Consider the following 16,799-nt stretch of genomic DNA (forward strand, 5'->3'; position numbering starts at 1 on the left):
CAACAAAAATATCCAGAAAAACGCATTTCAAAAAAGTTATAAATTGATTTACATTTTAACGAGTGAAATAAGTATGTGAACCCTTCACAAAACATGACTTGGTACTCGGTGGAGAAACCCTTGTTGGCGGTCACAGAGGTCAGACGTTTCTTGGAGTTGGCCTCCAGGTTCTCACACATCTCAGGAGGGATTTTGTCCTCTTTGCAGATCCTCTCCAAGTCATTAAGGTTTCCAGGCTGACGTTTGGTAACTCCAACCTTCAGTTCCCTCCACATATTTTCTATGGGATTAAGGTTTGGAGGCTGGCTAGGCCTCTCCATGACCTTAATGTGTTTCTTCTCGAGCCCCTCCTTTATTGCCCTGGCTGTGTGTTTTGGGTCATTGTCATGCTGGAATACCCATCCGCGACCCATTTTGAGGAAAGGAGGTTCTCACCCAAGATTTGACGGTCCTATTGTCCCTTTGATGCGGTAAAGTTGTCTTGTCCTCTTAGCAGAAAAACCCCCCCAAAGCATAATGTTCCCACCTCCATGTGTGACGGTGGGGGATGGTGTTCTCCATGTATGACGGTGGGGGATGGTGTTCTCCATGTATGACGGTGGGGGGATGGTGTTCTCTATGTATGATGGTGTGGGATGGTGTTCTCCATGTATGACGGTGGGGGATGGTGTTCTCCATGGATATGACAGTGGGGGATGGTGTTCTCCATGGATATGACAGTGGGGGATGGTGTTCTCCATGGATATGACAGTGGGGGATGGTGTTCTCCATGGATATGACAGTGGGGGATGGTGTTCTCCATGGATATGACAGTGGGGGATGGTGTTCTCCATGGATATGACAGTGGGGGATGGTGTTCTCCATGGATATGACGGTGGGGCATGGTGTTCTCCATGGATATGATGGTGTTCTCCATGTGTGACGGTGGGGGGATGGTGTTCTCCATGTGTGACGGTGGGGGGATGGTGTTCTCCATGTGTGACGGTGGGGGGATGGTGTTCTCCATGTGTGACGGTGGGGGGGATGTTGTTCTCCATGTGTGACGGTGGGGGGATGGTGTTCTCCATGTGTGACGGTGGGGGGGATGGTGTTCTCCATGTGTGACGGTGGGGGGATGGTGTTCTCCGTGGGGGATGGTGTTCTCCATGTGTGACGGTGGGGGATGGTGTTCTCCGTGGGGGATGGTGTTCTTGGGGTCATAGGTAGCATTCCTCCTCCTCCAAACACGGCGAGTTGAGTTGATGCCCAAAAGCTTGATTTTGGTCTCCTCTGACCAGAACACTTTCCCCCGGTTCTCCTCTGAATCATTCAGATCTTCATTAGCAATCTTCAGACAGGGGGACCTTGCGGGGGCTGCAGGATTTCAGTCCCTCCCGGTGTTCTGTGTTACCGATTTGTTTTCTTGGTGACGATGGTCCCAGCTGAGATCAGTGACAAGATCCTCCCGTGTAGTTCTGGGTGATTCCTCGCCGTTCTCATGATCATTGGACCTCCCCGAGGTGAGATCTTCCATGGAGCCCCAGACTGAGGGAGAGTGACACTTATTTTGGGTTTCGAATAATCGCACCGACTGTTGTCTCCTCTCACCAAGCTGCTTGGTGATGGTCTTGTAGCCCATTCCAGCCTTGTGTAGATCTACAATCTTCTCCCCGACATCCTTGGACAGCTCTTTGCTCTTGCCCATGGTGGAGAGATTGGAATCTGATTGGTTGCTTCTGTGGACGGGTGTCTTTTTTTATACAGGTAACAAGCTGAGATTAGGAGCACTCCCTTTAAGAGAGTTCTCCTAATCTCAGCTTGTTACCTGCATAGAAGACACCTGGGAGCCGGAAATCTTGCTGCTTGATAGGAGATCAAATACTTATTTAAAAATGCAAATCAATTCATAACTTTTTTTGAAATGCGTTTTTCTGGATATTTTTCTTGTTATTCCGTCTCTCACTTTTATAATAAACCAACCAATAAAATTATAGACCGTTTCTTTGTCAATGGGACAAACGTACAAAATCAGCAGGGGGGTCAAATACTTTTTCCCTTCGCTGTAACAGGTCTGTGTAATTATCGGCGTTAAAGCAAACGCCACATCTTTTTTTCCTCTTCACAACAGAAGCTTCTGACGCTGCAGGGCCATCTTCTGCCTGCTTTCACTTCCTGTCTGAGATCCTTCGATCGCCATTGATCTCCTCCTGGTCTGTAATGTCTTTGGGCCGCTTCTCACAGCCATTAGCTTTCTGTGCCATGACTCATTTTCATCGTCACTGTAATGCTCTTTCGAAGCATTGTAGGAAAGAACACATCCCCAGCTTTCCTTTTAGACATGCATCCCTGCAAGCCACTGGATGATGAAGAACATAGCTGTGCAATCTGCTGACTCCGCTTTCTATCACTGATCAGCAGATCGCACAGCTAAAATCTGCATCACCCATTGGCTATCCGGGACGCGTGTTCAAAAGGTATGTGTCCTTTCAATCGATGCTTGGGGGGGAAGAGAAGGACAGCAACAGCAAACCTAAAGAGCAAACATGACATTCACAGGAGCCTGCTTTCTCCCTGCGCAAAACTTGATCCTGCTATAAGCAAAGGTTTTGCAGACAGACCCAGTGATGACTATACTGGGTCTAAAAAATAAAATAGAGGTATTTCTAAAAAAAATATATAATTTTTTTATTGAAAAATGTAATTACTTGGGGGAGGGGTACAAGGGAATGCATTATATGTGTACATTACACTGTTGCTTTAAGTAAATTAAGACTCGATGACTTATTATTTATGAGCACCTCATTATACCGGGCCGGTCTGATCCACAGGTGTTCTAGAAAAAGAATAGAGAAGTACCGTATTTTTCGACGTATAACGCGCACCCCAAGCTTAGAAGGGAAGTTTAAGGAAAAAAATAAAATGTTGGATGTCTTGCTCGGCTCCCTTGTCTGGCGTCTGTCTGCGGCCTTTGCGCGGGGTCCGTCCAGCCTTGTCGGTGTCCGTCTGCTGTCTTGCCCGGCGTCCATCGGCGGCCTTGTCCGGCGTCTGTCTGCGGCCTTGCGCGTGGTCCGTCCAGCCTTGTCGGTGTCCGTCTGCTGTCTTGCCTGGCGTCCATCGGCTGCCTTGTCTGGCGTCCGTTTGCGGCCTTGCGCGGGGTCCGTCCAGCCTTGTCGGTGTCCGTCTGCTGTCTTGTCCGGCGTCTGTCTGCGGCCCTGCACGGGGTCCGTCCATCCTTGTCAGTGTCCATCTGCTGTCTTGCCCTCGGCGGCCTTGCCCGGCGTCCGTCTTCGGCCTTGCGCGGGGTCCGTCCAGCCTTGTCGGTGTCCGTCTGCTGTCTTGCCCGGCGTCGTGTCCATCGGCGGCCTTGTCCGGCGTCCGTCTGCCGGGCGTTGCAGCGTTGTATGTTTGTTTGAGTTTGGCGCCTCGGTCGAGCTGTGCAGAGCCGGATTTCCGGTGTGTTCGGCTCCTCTCGCGTGGCTGCGGGCGTGGCCGAGCCTAGCCGAGTGCCCAGTACGCTCGGCTCGGTCTTTGTTGGCAGCGCTCTGAGACAGTGAGGATCGGCGTATAACACGCACCCATGATTTCCCCCTGATTTTAAGGGGAAAAAAGTGCGCGTTATACGCCGATAAATACGGTAATTACTGATTTTCCTTGAGCACCTCTGATGACTGGGCTGTTCGATCAGAGGCTGGCCTCACGGAGTACTTACCGGAAAAACGGAGGAGTTGCCTAAATAATATAAATATATATACTCTATTAGGTACACCTTGCTAGTAGCGGGTTGGCCCTACTAGCCAGCTTCACATAATTTGTGAAGTGGAAGGAAAATGATAAATGATTTTTATTTATTTTTTACAAATAAATACTTAAAGTGTGGGGGAGGGGCATTTGTATTCAGCCCCTTTCCTCTGATACCCCTAATTACCGTATTTATCTTCCTATAACGCGCCCTGGCGTATAGAGCGCACCCCCAACCTAGAAGAAAAATTCCTGGAAAAAAATAAATGCTTACAGTTTGGATGCCCCTCGTCGGTGTCTTGCCCGGCGTCCATCGTCGGTCGGCCTTGTCCGGTCCGGCGTTCTTCTGCGGCAATTGTGGTGTCCTCCCGCTGTGTTCTTCAGCCGATCCCCACACTGTTTGAAGAACTCCGCCGACATATACCGAGCGCAGTACACTCGGGCAGGCTCGGCTCCTCTCGCGTAAAGGACATGACCGCGAGAGGAGCCGAGCCTGCCCGAGTGTACTGTGTACTGCGCTCGGTATATGTCGGCGCAGTGGTTCAAACACAGCGCGGGTATCGGCATATATCGTGCACCCACGATTTTGCCCTGATTTTAAGGGCAAAAAAGTGCGCGGTATACGCCGATAAATACGGTAAAATCTAGTGGAACCAATTGCCTTCATAAGTCACCTAATTAGTAAATAGAGTCCACCTGTGTGTCATTTAATCTCAGTATAAATACAGCTGTTCTATAAAGCCCTCCGAGGTTTGTTAGAACCTTAGTGAACAAGGGTCAGGTCAGGGATAAAGTTGTGGAGAAATATAAAGCAGGGTTAGGTTATAAAAAAAAAAAATCTCCCAAGCTTTGAAGATCTCACGGAGCTTCTGTTCGATCCATCATCGGAAAATGGAAAGAGTATGGAGCAACTGCAAACCTACCAAGACATGGCTGTCCACCTAAACTGACCGGGCCGGTCAAGGAGAGCATTTATCAGAGAAGCACCCAAGAGGTCCATGATAACCCTGGAGGAGCTGCAGAGATCCACAGCTCAGGGGGGAGAATCTGTCCACAGGACAACTATTAGTGGTCTCTCCACAAATCTGCCCTTTATGGAAGAGTGAGAGAGAGAGAGACTTGTAAAGCGCAACACATGCGAACTGAATCGCCTCTGGGCGCTGTATCCATTTCATGGGTAAGGAACCCCTTGACCTCAGAAGAGATGGGTTTTAATCTTTCTCCTGAAGGCCAAGTGGTCCGACTCCAGTCTGATGGTAGTTGGTAGTGCATTCCACAGGCTTCGATCTCCTTTGGACTTGTATCTGGCTTTGGGTATCTGGAGGAGGTTTTGATTGGTGGATCGCAGAATGCGATTGGGGTTATGGGCTTTTATTTTTTCTCATAGATATTGGGGGGCGTTGCCTTGAATACACTTATGTATTAGACAGACTTGAAAGTGGTTCTGTCTTTTACTGGCAACCAATGAGTGACAAGAAAGCCATAAGAACATTCGCTCATGTATATGTTGTACATGTTTATTCCATGTGGTACACCATGTGTATTGTTTTGTTATTATTCTTTCCTTGGTTCCCCACCCATCCCAGTTTTTGCCAGGACATTCGCTCTCAGGCTTGAGAGCTCAAATTATTTTTTTTCTGCAAACTCCAAGACATTTGTGTAGGCAGGGGGAGCATCTTGCTTTTAGACCAAAAAGATCAGGTCTCATCTGATCAGAGCACCTTCTTCCACATGCTTGCTGTGTCCCCTCCCCCACATGACTTCTTACAAACAGGACTTCTATGGTTTTCTTTCTCCAATGTCTTTCTTCTTGTCACTCTTCCATAAAGGGCAGATTTGTGGAGAGACCACTAATAGTTGTCCTGTGGACAGATTCTCCCCCCTGAGCTGTGGATCTCTGCAGCTCCTCCAGAGTTACCATGGGCCTCCTGGCTGCTTCTCTGATGAATGCTCTCCTTGCCCGGCCCGGTCAGTTTAGGTGGACGGCCATGTCTTGGTAGGTTTGCAGTTGTGCCATACTCTTTCCATTTTCCGATGATGGATTGAACAGAAGCTCCGTGAGATCTTCAAAGCTTGGGAGATTTTATTATATAACCTAACCCTGCTTTATACTTCTCCACAACTTTATCCCTGACCTGTCTGGTGTGTTCCTTGGCCTTTGTGATGCTGTTTGTTCACTAAGGTTCTCTAACAAACCCCTGAGGGCTTCACAGAACAGCTGTATTTATACTGAGACTAAATTACACACAGGTGGACTCTATTTACTAATTATGTGACTTCTGAAGGCAATTGGTTCCACTAGATTTTAGTTTGGGGTATCAGAGTAAAGGTGGCTGAATACAAATGCACGCCACATTTTACAGATATATATTTGAATTTAAAAAAAAATTAAGATTTTCCTTCCACTTCACAATTATGTGTCACATGACAAAATGTGGAAAATTTCAAAGGGTTTAAATACTTTTCCTAGGCACTGTATTAGCTTTGTTGCCCGTCTCTGGACCCTCTCAAATTCCAGCTCATCCTTCCTAAGGACTGGTGCTCAGAACTGGACTGCATATTCAAGATGCAGCTGGACCAGAGTCTTGTAGAGTGAGAGAATTATCGTTTTATCTCTGAAGTGAATCCCCTTTTTAATGCATGCCAATGCTGAGCCTGTCATCTACTAAGAGCCCTATATTCCCCCCCCCCCCCCGAGGTTCTCCCCCTACCGAGTAACTTGCATTCGTATTTTTAGCACCCAAATGCATTACTTTACATTTTTTAACATTAAACCTCATTTGCAATGTAGTTGCCCACCCCATTATTTTATTTAGCTCATCTTGTAATACTATTTTTTCTACTAAAATCTTGGATATACTGTAGTCCCTTATCTGTCCCCACCATTGGCTTACATACTATCGATGTTAGCCTGACTGGTCTGTAAAGTTTCCAGGGATATTTCTCGACCCTCTTTTAAATATTGGTACTATGTTGGCTTTTCTTCAATCAGCTGGTACCATTCCAGTCTGTAAACTGTCCATAAAATTAGGAACAATGGCCTAGGTATCTTCTGCCTGAGTTCCTTAAGGGCCCTCGGGTGCAAGCCATCTGTTTTTGGTGACTTATTTATGTTAAGTTTTTCAAGTCTATACATAAATCAACTTTTTATACTATTAGGTTTATTATGTTTATTGTATTTCATCAGTACCGAGATAGCCCCCCCCAAACCAACTGAGTGGGTAGCTTTGGGTTTAGCTTCAGCTACTATTCCCTTGCCCCCACTCTCCCCCTTTCTCTACTGTAACTGGGATGATGGTATGTTTTTATTATTCATCTTTACATGAGGCTATACTCCCCTTTTTGTTCATTTAGCTCTTCTTTTAATACTATTTTTTTACTAAAATCTTGGATATACTGTAGTCCCTTTATCTATCCCCACCATTAGCTTACATACTATCGATGTTAGCCTGACTGGTCTGTAGTTTCCAGGGATATTTCTCGACCCTCTTTTAAATATGGGTACTATGTTGGCTTTCCTTCAATAAGGGCACCATTCCAGTCTGTAAACTGTCCATAAAATTAGGAACAATGGCCTAGGTATCTTCTGGCTGAGTTCCTTAAGGGCCCTCTGTTTTTGGTGACCTATTTATGTTAAGTTTTTCAAGTCTATTTCTGATACTGTGGTCTGTTAGGAATGAGGGTGCATTCCTTGAGATGTTACTATTACAGCCTTGTTTACTATATCCCCTTGTTTCCTTTGTGAAAACTGAGGAGAAGAATGCATTTAAAACCTTTGCTTTCTCTTTGTCTTTTGTAACACGATTCCTTTCATCATCCTTTATGGGGCCAAAATTCTGGCCTTAATTTCTTACTGTTTAAATATTTTAAAGAATTTTGAGGTTTTTTTTTTTTTTTTTTACTCTTCTCGTGCCTTTCGTGGTCTATTTTAGCTGACCTGATTGTGCTCTTACATTTCTTATTGCATTCTTTGTATTGTTGAAATGCTCACAATGACCCCTCAGCCTTGTATTTTTTAAAGGCCTTTTCTTTTGATTTTATATCCATTTTTATGTTAGAGTTTAGCTACCCAGGATTAAAGGGGTAGTAAAGGTTTGTTTTTTATTTTCTAAATGGGTTCCTTTAAGCTCGTGAATTGTTGGTTCACTTACCTTTGATTTCCCTTCTACTTCGATTTCCCTTCTAAAATTTTTTTTTCTTTGTCTGAATTTCTCACTTCCTGTTCCTCCTCAGTAAGGTGTTCAGTAAGCTGTTCTAAATGACTTTCCACAGCTCGGATGATGGTGGAAAGCTTACTGAGGAGAAACAGGAAGTGAGAAATTCAAAGAAAAAAAACATTTAGAAGGGAAATCGAAGGAAAAGGTAAGTGAACCAACAATGCACTAGCTTAAAGGAACCTATTTCGAAAATAAGACGAACCTTTACAACCCCTTTAATTTTAACTCTTTTAAATGTATTTCCTGTTGGAATGCACCAATACACTTGGTAGTCATTTTAGAAGGGCCCCTTAGATTAGTGTTTTTTATGGTTGAACATATTTTTATTAACCATTTTTCAAATAAAACAGTTGGAGGTACAGAATAAAGAAAAACAGGTGGGGTGGGTGGTAATGGTAAAGGCCACCACACACTAATGGTAGATACAATTAGGTCAAGGAAATACAGATGTCACAGTGTAGTGGTTGCAGTCAATATCATTAACATACAATGCACCCAAACAGTTGGGTATGCAAAATTGCACATAAACCTGTAGTAGGGGAGGGGGTAAAGTAAGAGAGAAATTGGGGGGGGGGGGACAGATATACATTTAGTTTGTCTGTTCCTGTTTTTCACAGTGTGTATGAGCTTGGGTGGGTGGAAAGCCGTTCACCGGGACGTGGTCATCAAGTCATCTGGACCACTTACTCCAGTGATGTACCGGCTGTAAATTCTTAAGGCATTTCTGAGCTTGTCCTCTAGTGATTCTGTTCAGTAGTCTTTCCAAGGTTGAATAATGGACCCAGATATACCACATTTTGTGGTGCTTATCCCAGCTGTCTCCCTCTCTGGCCTGCATCTCCTCCATTAGCATGATATCATTGAGGATGGCAATCCACCTATGTGGAGGGGATGGGTTACCTCGGATTTCCAATACTTCGTCTTTAGCTGTCGTCACATTAGTGGTTTTTAATGAAGTGTCCCCTATACATTGGTGGTCTTTGGAGATGTGTCCCCTACACATTGGTGGTTTTTGGAGAAGGACTCCCCTCACATTAGTGGTCGGTGGAGATGTGTGACCTATACATTGGGTGATCATTGTAGAAGGGCCCCCTTACATTGGTTGTCAGGGGAGAGGGCGTGCCCTATAAATTGGTGGTCTTTGGAGAAGGGTCTCCCTTACATTAGTGGTCAGTGGATTTTAGAAAAGGGTTGTCTTGAATTAATAACAGTGAGAGGAATTACCTACTTATATTACTGGAAGGCTCCCTTTCATTGATAATGAGTGGGAAGAATTTCCTCTACAGACAGCTAAAAATGTCATTGTTATCAGTGGTAACCAGTGTTCCATGAAACAGTGTTCATGGGTCTGGGTGGGAACCAGTGTTCATGGGTCTGGGTGGGAACCATTGTTCATGGGTCTGGGTGGGAACCAATGTTCATGGGTCTGGGTGGGAACCAGTGTTCATGGGTCTGGGTGGGAACCAGTGTTCATGGGTCTGGGTGGGAACCAGTGTTCATGGGTGTCGGTGGGAACCAGTGTTCATGGGTGTCGGTGGGAACCAGTGTTCATGGGTCTGGGTGGAAACCAGTGTTCATGGGTCTGGGTGGAAACCAGTGTTCATGGGTACCAGAAAGATGAGAAGGGAGGTTCCACTGGAGCCATGCCATTAGCTCTGCTAAAGGACAATGATGTCACAACAATGTAGGTGCCAATCAACTGAAAGATCAAACTGCCAATGCTCTCTACTCAAGGAAACCCCCGTGACCCCTGGACAAACCTTGGTTGACTAAGGCTAGTAAAACGAAACTTTGTATTACACGTATACAACCTATACTTTCCTTCTCTCTTTCTCTCCATATTTGCCTGAATTATTGATAAGCTTGATGAATATATCGCACCATTCACAGTTTGGATTTTTAGGGGTTCCCCTACAGCAACTCCTCATTGGGGATGATACAGGTTACTTGGTGGGTAATGCTCGGGGCACGAAACAAAGCTGGGCATTAGCGATAATGTCACGTTTATTGGCATTCAGCCATTTGGAGTCCCGCCGCTCAGCTCCCGGGGGCAACTTGAAGGTGAATTTCTGAAGCAGAGCAGAGAGGAGAATGAAGAGCTCCATTCGGGCCAAATTCTCTCCGGCACAAACTCGCTTTCCTGTAGAGAAGATGAGGAAAATTTGGCACATGAGGCAGAACTATCTATCCGTCCAAGAAAACCGCACTGAGTAATGATTAGCAATATTTGCAAACAAGGAGCATAAGCATTATTGTAAAATGTCGAGTGTTTTTGGATCCAAAAAGTGTCTGGGTGTACACAACCAATCAGAAGACTTTATTAATGAGAGTGGGGTCAATAGATTTGTTCAGCCAAAATTCGTATATAACGCATGTAGCCCAATCTGCAGCTCTGGCAGGAAAACAACTTTGTGTGTTTGTTGCAGAGGGGACTTTGCACAGGCACGGCGGTTCAGGGAGGTCTGCCTTCTACCGAATAAGGATGCGCACAGATTGCGGACTGGAAGGATTATCGGAGGTGTAGTTTTGACAGACTGAGCTAGCTTGGCAAACGAAGCAGCGTTCATTTTGGCAGCAACTTTCCATTTAGTTTTAGTCTTTTGTCTAAAATGCCATTTTAGTTTTAGTTGCATTTTAGTAATCTGCAATTGTTTTTAGTTTTTCGTTGTTTAGTCGTCTAAAATCAAATGGATTTAGTTCAATTGTAATGCGTTATTTAACCACTTAAGACCCAGACCTTTATGCAGGTAAAAGACCTGGCCAGTTTTTGCGATTCGGCACTTAAAGCACGTCGCTTTAACTGACAATTGCGTGGTCGTGCGTTGTGGCTCCCAAACCAAATTGACGTCCTTTTTTTCCCACAAATAGAGCTTTCTTTTGGTGGTATTTGATCACCTCTGCGGTTTTTAGTTTTTGCGCTATAAACAAAAATAGAACATCAATTTTGAAAAAAATGCAACAGTGCTCTGGACTGTAATGCTGCACAGTGCTCTGGACTGTGGTCTGAGAGACTTGTAATGCTGCACATGCTTTGGACAGTGGTCTGAGGGGGCCTGTAATGCTACACAGTGCTCTGTGTGGTGGTCTAAGGAGGCCTGTAATGCTGCACAGTGCTCTGGTTGGTGGTCTGGGGAGGCCTGCAATGCTACACAGTGCTCTGTATGGTGGTCTGAGAAGGCCTGTAATGCACAGTGCTCTGGACGGTGGTCTGAGGTGGCTTGTACTGCTGCACAGTGATCTGGACAGTGGTCTAGGGAGGCCTGTAATGCTGCACAGTGCTCTGAATTTTGGTCTGAGGAGGCCTGTAATGCTGGACAGTGGTTCGAGGAGGCCTGTAATGCTGCACAGTGGTCTAGGGAGGCCTGTAATGCTGCACAGTGCTCTGGACGGTGGTTCGAGGAGGCCTGTAATGCTGCACAGTGCTTTGGACTGTGATATGAGAGGCCTGTAATGCTGCACTGTGCTCTGGACAGTGGTCTGAGGAGGCCTGTAATGCACAGTACTCTGGCCGGTGGTATTTGTAATGAATATCCCCCACCCAACCAGGTGTGTCATAGTGTGTGGTGCCATTTGCAGCGTCATGGGCACACAAACAGGAGACCCAATACATCTAGCAGCTCTTTTGGGAGTGAGCACCACACACAATTACAGCTAACATTATTCTAACATTCAGTAAAAGGTATAAAATTACTAAAAAACAGCCAACATAGAATAATTACGTTTATTTATAAATGATAAAAAAAAGCCCCCACATAAACAATCCCCTCATATAATGCACGTACTTGAGTTAAAATATAGTGAGCAGAACTTAACCGTCTCCTCAAGGGGGAGAATCGCCAATCAGACCTCAAGATGCCAAACACTTCCGGGTAAGGCTGCAGTGGAGCGCACGCGTCACTTCCGTTTGCGTTGTGTAGGTCACCCTGACGCGTTTCGTCATTTCCTTAGTTCGACAGAGGGCGTGACCACACAACTAAGACGCAGGCTTATAACGGCACTCCCCCACTAGCTGCACCAATCAGTGCGACCATGGCGCGTGTGCTCCACCGCAGCCTTACCCGGAAGTAGGAAGTGTTTGACTTCTTGCGATTGGCGAGTCTCCCCCTGGAGGAGACGGTGAAGTTCTGCTCACTATATTAAACGGAATTATGCTATGTTGGCTTGTTCTTGTTTGTTTATCTGGGTTGGAGCCTGCAGCACTTTATTTTCTCCCTGGCTGACGTCGAGTGCAAGATCTCATCTGATGTTGATTTCCTGCTTACTGTCTGGCTATTGACTTGCTCTGGTGAGTTTAAACCCCTGAGGGAGGGGGGGAGTGTGTTCTCACAAGGTGGACCAGGAATTTTCGTTAGAAGGTGCACGCTGTCTATTTCTATAGAACCACCCATGGACACTTTTTGACTCTTTTGCACTTCTATCATCTATCCAAAACCATTATTGTGGGGTTGGCCATTTTACATTCGCCAACATTAGCGCTGTTTTGATATAGGACTGGCACAGTTGGACTGTTTTCTAATAATTTTATACCTTTTACAGAATTTTCATTTATTTTAACAACTTGCCGACCAGTCGCTGTCGTTTTACGGCGGCAGGCCGGCTCCCCTGTGCGAGAGCACGTAGCTATACATCGGCTCTCGCGCAAGGCCACTAGGGGCGCGTGTACGCCCCCGACTCCCGTGGCCGGCGGGGGCGATCGCCGCCGGGCACACGCGATCGCTCGTTACAGAGCGAGGACCGGGAGCTGTGAGTGTAAACACACGGCTCCCGGTCCTGTCAGGAAGAGAAATGCTGATCTTCTGTTCATACAATGTATAAACAGCGATCAGACATTTCCCCTAGTGAGGCCACCCCCCCTACAGTTAGAACACACCCAGGGAACAAACTTGACCCCTTTCCCCGCCCCCTAGTGTTAACCCCTTCCCTGACCACTAGTGTTAACCCCTTCCCTGCCAGTGTAATTTTTATAGTAATCAATGCATTTTTATAGCACTGATCGCTATAAAAATGCCAATGGTCCCAAAAATGTGTCAAAAGTGTCCGCTATAATGTTGCAGTACCGAAAAAAAAACGCTGATCGCCGCCATTACTAGTAAAAAAAAAATATATATATATTAATAAAAATGCCATAAAACTACCCCCTATTTTGTAAATGCCATAACTTTTGCGCAAACCAATTAATAAACGCTTATTGCGATTTATTTTATTTTTTTTACGAAAAATAGGTAGAAGAATACGTATCGGCCTAAACTGAGGAAAAATTTTTTTTTTATATATATTTTTGGGGGATATTTATTATAGCAAAAAGTAAAAAATATTAATTTTTTTCAAAATTGTCGCTCTATTTTTGTTTATAGAGCAAAAAACTAAAAACCGCAGAGGTGATCAAATACCACCAAAAGAAATCTCTATTTGTGGGGAAAAAAGGACGCCAATTTTGTTTGGGAGCCATGTCGCACGACCGCGCAATTGTCAGTTAAAGCGACGCAGTGCCGAAACGCAAAAAGTGCTTTGGTCTTTGACCAGCAATATGGTCCGGGGGTTAAGTGGTTAAAGGGATTGTGCATTATTTATTTCTATTATTGTCAATTTTGTCCCTTCATTGTGTTATCTGGTTTTTGAATGGCAACTTTCGTTTCTGGCGCTGAGTGGTGTTTTGAAGGCCGGTAAAATACATCTTTTTTCCCAATTATTCTAACCTTAGTTATCAGTACTGAGCACAAGGCTGAAGAGCAATGGAGCGCAAGAACCAAGGAGTGAATCCCTGGATCAGTTCATTGATTCGCCAATCACAGATAAAAAGCTTCTGTTGAGCTGATCCTCTGGTTTTCTGTACCACAGCATTCTCCACAGGACCACAAGTGCAACCCCAGTAAGGTCACAATTACGGAAACTGAATACTCAGCTAACAGCAGCTAACTTTATGGAGGCCACTATAGATCATAGACTAGGGGATTGGATTCTATGGAGGCCACTATAGATCATAGACTAGGGGATTGGATTCTATGGAGGCCACCATAGATCATAGACTAGGGGATTGGATTCTATGGAGGCCACCATAGATCATAGACTGGGGGATTAAATTCTATGAAGGTCACTACTGATCAGAGACTGGGGGATTGAATTATATGGAGGCCACTATGGATCACAGACTGGAGGACTGGATTACATGAAGGCCACTATGGAACTTGGGGATTGAATTCTATGGAGGATTCTATGGATTAGGAATTGAGGGCTTGGATTTCATGTAAATCACTATGGGTCAAGGACTAGGAAATTGGATTCTATGGAGGCCTCTATAGATCAGACTAGAGGATAGGATTCTATGGAGGCCACCATAGATCCTAGACTGGGGGATTAAATGCTATGAAGGTCACTACTGATCACAGACTGGGGGATTGAAATCTATGGAGGCCACCATAGATCATAGACTGGGGGATTAAATGCTATGAAGGTCACTACTGATCACAGACTGGGGGATTGAATTATATGGAAGCCACTATGGATTAGGAATTGAGGGCTTGGATTTCATGTAAATCACTATGGGTCAAGGACTGGGAAATTGGATTCTATGGAGGTCACTATGGATTAGGAATTGAGGGCTTGGATTTCATGTAAGTCACCATGGGTCAAGGACTGGGAAATTGGATTCTATGGAGGCCACTATGGATCACAGACTAGAGGATTGGATTCTTCTGAGACAACCAGGCCTTTTTTCTCAGAAAATAGAAGCAGGAACTCAACCATAAGACCCCCCACCACACACACACACACACACACTCCAAAAACCATCAAATAGTAGGCATGGTGAAATACTAATAGTTAGGGTTGTCCCGATACCACTTTTTTAGGACCGAGTACAAGTACTGATACTTTTTTTTTTATGTACTCGCCGATACCGAATACCGATACTTTTTTTTAAATGTGTCCCCAAATGCAGCCATGTCCCCCCACATATGCAGCCATGTCCCCCACAAATGCAGCCATGTCCCCCCCACAAATGCAGCCATGTCCCCCCCACAAATGCAGCCATGTCCCCCCCACAAATGCAGCCATGTCCCCCCCACATAAATGCAGCCATGTCCCCCCCACATAAATGCAGCCATGTCCCCCCCACATAAATGCAGCCATGTCCCCCCATACAGTATATGCAGCCATGTCCCCCCATACAGTGTATGCAGCCATGTCCCCCATACAGCATATGCAGCCATGTCCCCCATACAGCATATACAGCCATGTCCCCCCATACAGCATATGCAGCCATGTCCCCCATACAGCATATGCAGCCATGTCCCCCATACAGCATATGCAGCCATGTCCCCCATACAGCATATGCAGCCATGTCCCCCATACAGCATATGCAGCCATGTCCCCCATACAGCATATGCAGCCATGTCCCCCATACAGCATATGCAGCCATGTCCCCCATACCTGATCATGATGCCGATTCCGCCGCCCCCCCCGCCGCTGCCGCCGCGTTAATCATTGTGCGGCGAACATTACAGGCAGCTTTCGTTTCAATAGCGGTTTTCCCTGCCACGCCGTGTAAAGGACACTCCCCCTTGCTCGGGATTGGACAGATCCGTCCAAGGGGGAGTGTCTATACACGGCGCGGCGGGCAAAACAGCTATTCAAACTAAAGGTGCCTGTAATGTTCGCCGCACGGTGATTAACGATATAACGCGGGGGGGTATTCTATTTAGGTATCGGGGGTATTTGCGGGAGTACTACTAGGTATCGGTCCCGATACGGATACTGGTATCGGTATCGAGACAACCCTACTAATAGTGGGAGGATCTTAAAGGGGGAATTAAATGCCAGGAGTGCATTACATTTAGAGTGCAGAGTTCTGTAGGGTTACACACACAGAGTGCAGAGTTTAGGGTTGCACTACATACATAATGCAGAGTTCAGGGGTGCGCTACACACAGAGTGCAGAGCCTTCTTCCACAGCTACTTTCTTCTGCATCCTCCATCCACATCTCACCTTCACCCCTCTTCTTCCCTAGTACCTCCCGCACCCTATAGGTGGCTCTGCCTCGCTCATTTTCAGGGAGATCATCCAGTGGGGGGAGTCAGCATCTGCACTGCACCCCAGGCACCTACATCCCCCCAGGTCCCCATAATAAAGAAGAACTTGGACAGCCACACTCCAAAAACGTTCCTTTTAATAAAACTGGTCACAAAAAATACATGCCACAGCAAAAAATAGGACAGAAGCTGACGCGTTTCACACTGTAACTCAGTGCTTAGTTACAGTGTGAAACGCGTCAGCTTCTGTCCTATTTTTTGCTGTGGCATGTATTTTTTCTGACCAGTTTTATTAAAAGGAACGTTTTTGGAGTGCGGCTGTCCAAGTTCTTCTTTATTATTTTGCATATCATTGCATTGAGAGCACCCATGGTTTGGATCCAGGTTCTCTGGTTACATCTGAGCGGTTACTTTTCTTCTTTTCCCCCAGGTCCCCATCCTGCACTCTGAGCCTCTCGGGAGATCAGATCTATGGGAGCTGTTGGAAGACAAGCTGTCACTTGTAAACACAGAAGCCAGGCTTCTGTGTTTACAGAAGGCCTCTCTTCCCCCTCCCAGTTCTCTCTGCCCCCCACCTCCCCCCCCGCCTCAGTGCTCTCCACCCCCTAGTGCTCTCCGCCCCATGCTCTCCACCCCCTAGTGCTCTCCGCTCCATGCTCTCCACCCCCTAGTGCTCTCCGCCCCATGCTCTCCACCTCCTAGTGCTCTCCGCTCCATGCTCTCCACCTCCTAGTGCTCTCCGCTCCATGCTCTCCACCTCCTAGTGCTCTCCGCTCCATGCTCTCCACCCCCTAGTGCTCTCCGCCCCATGCTCTCCACCCCCTAGTGCTCTCCGCC

At 46.2% G+C, this 16,799-nt stretch overlaps 1 protein-coding gene across 1 annotated transcript in view; it reads right to left on the bottom strand.

Annotated features, from left to right (window-relative positions):
* Window positions 1–9,330: 9,330 nt before the first annotated feature.
* LOC120941653 (cytochrome P450 2C3-like) overlaps window positions 9,331–16,799 on the bottom strand; it is a 57,181-nt gene continuing 49,712 nt past the window's right edge. The window contains exon 10 of the mRNA XM_040355183.1: window positions 9,331–10,074. Coding sequence (XP_040211117.1) covers window positions 9,878–10,074 — 197 coding nt within the window. The 3' untranslated portion in view covers window positions 9,331–9,877. The remainder of the gene's footprint in view (window positions 10,075–16,799) is intronic.

This window comes from Rana temporaria, chromosome 5 (genome assembly GCF_905171775.1).
Source record: "Rana temporaria chromosome 5, aRanTem1.1, whole genome shotgun sequence".
Classification (NCBI taxonomy): Eukaryota; Metazoa; Chordata; class Amphibia; order Anura; family Ranidae; genus Rana; species Rana temporaria.